The sequence below is a fragment of the Bombina bombina genome, chromosome 8, assembly GCF_027579735.1.
Source record: "Bombina bombina isolate aBomBom1 chromosome 8, aBomBom1.pri, whole genome shotgun sequence".
NCBI classification, from domain to species: Eukaryota; Metazoa; Chordata; class Amphibia; order Anura; family Bombinatoridae; genus Bombina; species Bombina bombina.
In genome coordinates, this window is record NC_069506.1 from 57207338 (window position 1) to 57208537 (window position 1200).

Sequence of the window (1200 nt, forward strand, 5' to 3'; positions counted from 1 at the left end):
TGAAGGAACAGCAGCATTGCACTACAGGTAGCTAGCTGAACACACCTAGCCAGCCAATCCCAAGAGACAAATGTGTGCAGGCACCAATCAGCAGCTAGCTCCCACTTAGTGTATGATATGTGCATGTTCATTTTCAACAATGGATATCAAAGCACAATTGAAAATAGAATTGGTTTTAAAAGTGTCTTAAAATGACATTCTCTATCTGAATCTTGCAAGTTTAATTTTGGCTTTCCTATCCCTTTAAGTTACATTTTGACTTTTCTTACCCTTTAAGTTAATCTGTACCATGTATTTTTATTATTGTCAGTCCATAATGTGGGGGTGTTTAGCTATTAGATTGCTGAGAAGAAAAAAAATAACACACTTGTTTTTTAAACGTTTTATTTAAACATGTTTTATAATTTAAACCATAAGGTACAGGAATATAAAAATATCAAAGTACTCTACAATTTCTTTTCATAGAAAAGAACATCTAATAAAGGTGCAGGAACAGGGAACTAATTCCCTTTTACAAAGTGTCACACACACAAACACACACAGACACACTGCATATGAGATAAAAGATGTCCTGCCATTCACAGAAGGCAAATCACAATCTGCATTAGAATACACATGTAGCCCCTTTATAAAAGAATACCTGCATAGATCAGACATAAAGGCAAAAGTTTAGTTTAGCAGAGTGCATAATTGCTCACAAAAAAACATCTAATACACAAAAAGATCTTATATTCATTGTATGAATGTTTCAGAAACTTAGTTTACAGCTTAACATTATTGTGTGTTTCACACACACACTTACCTATAGGTCGGTTATGAAAAATATATTAACTTCTGGCACATAAACATTATATTTTCAAATATGGCTGCAACAAACCTAAAAAAAATAGTTCATGGAAAGTGTGCTCTAGAATTGTGGGGCATTTGTTTTACATCAAAAATGATTTATTGCTTTTAGTGGTTCCTCGTGTTGATAGCTTTTAGTGGTTCCTCAAAGGTTGAAATCACCCAATCTGTGAAAAGCACTATGGCTTTTCATCCAGTGTTTAATCTATATATACATCTGGTCCAAGTGATTGTTGGTTTTTACTTGTAAGAAGTCCACAGATGGATCATAGAATCACCAGGGCCTCCAAAGGTCAGCTGTTGTAGGGTAGTTGTGAGATAGCTGCTTGCTGAACATTTGGATGGATGAGTTAA

At 34.5% G+C, this 1200-nt stretch overlaps 1 protein-coding gene across 1 annotated transcript in view; it reads right to left on the minus strand.

The window, feature by feature from the left end:
• Nucleotides 1–367: 367 nt before the first annotated feature.
• LOC128638805 (transcription factor HES-5-like) overlaps nt 368–1200 on the minus strand; it is a 2531-nt gene continuing 1698 nt past the window's right edge. Inside the window, exon 3 of the mRNA XM_053690945.1 lies at nt 368–1200. This exon is cut by the window's right edge and continues 144 nt beyond it. Within this exon, the coding sequence (XP_053546920.1) occupies nt 1121–1200 (80 nt within the window). The 3' untranslated portion in view covers nt 368–1120.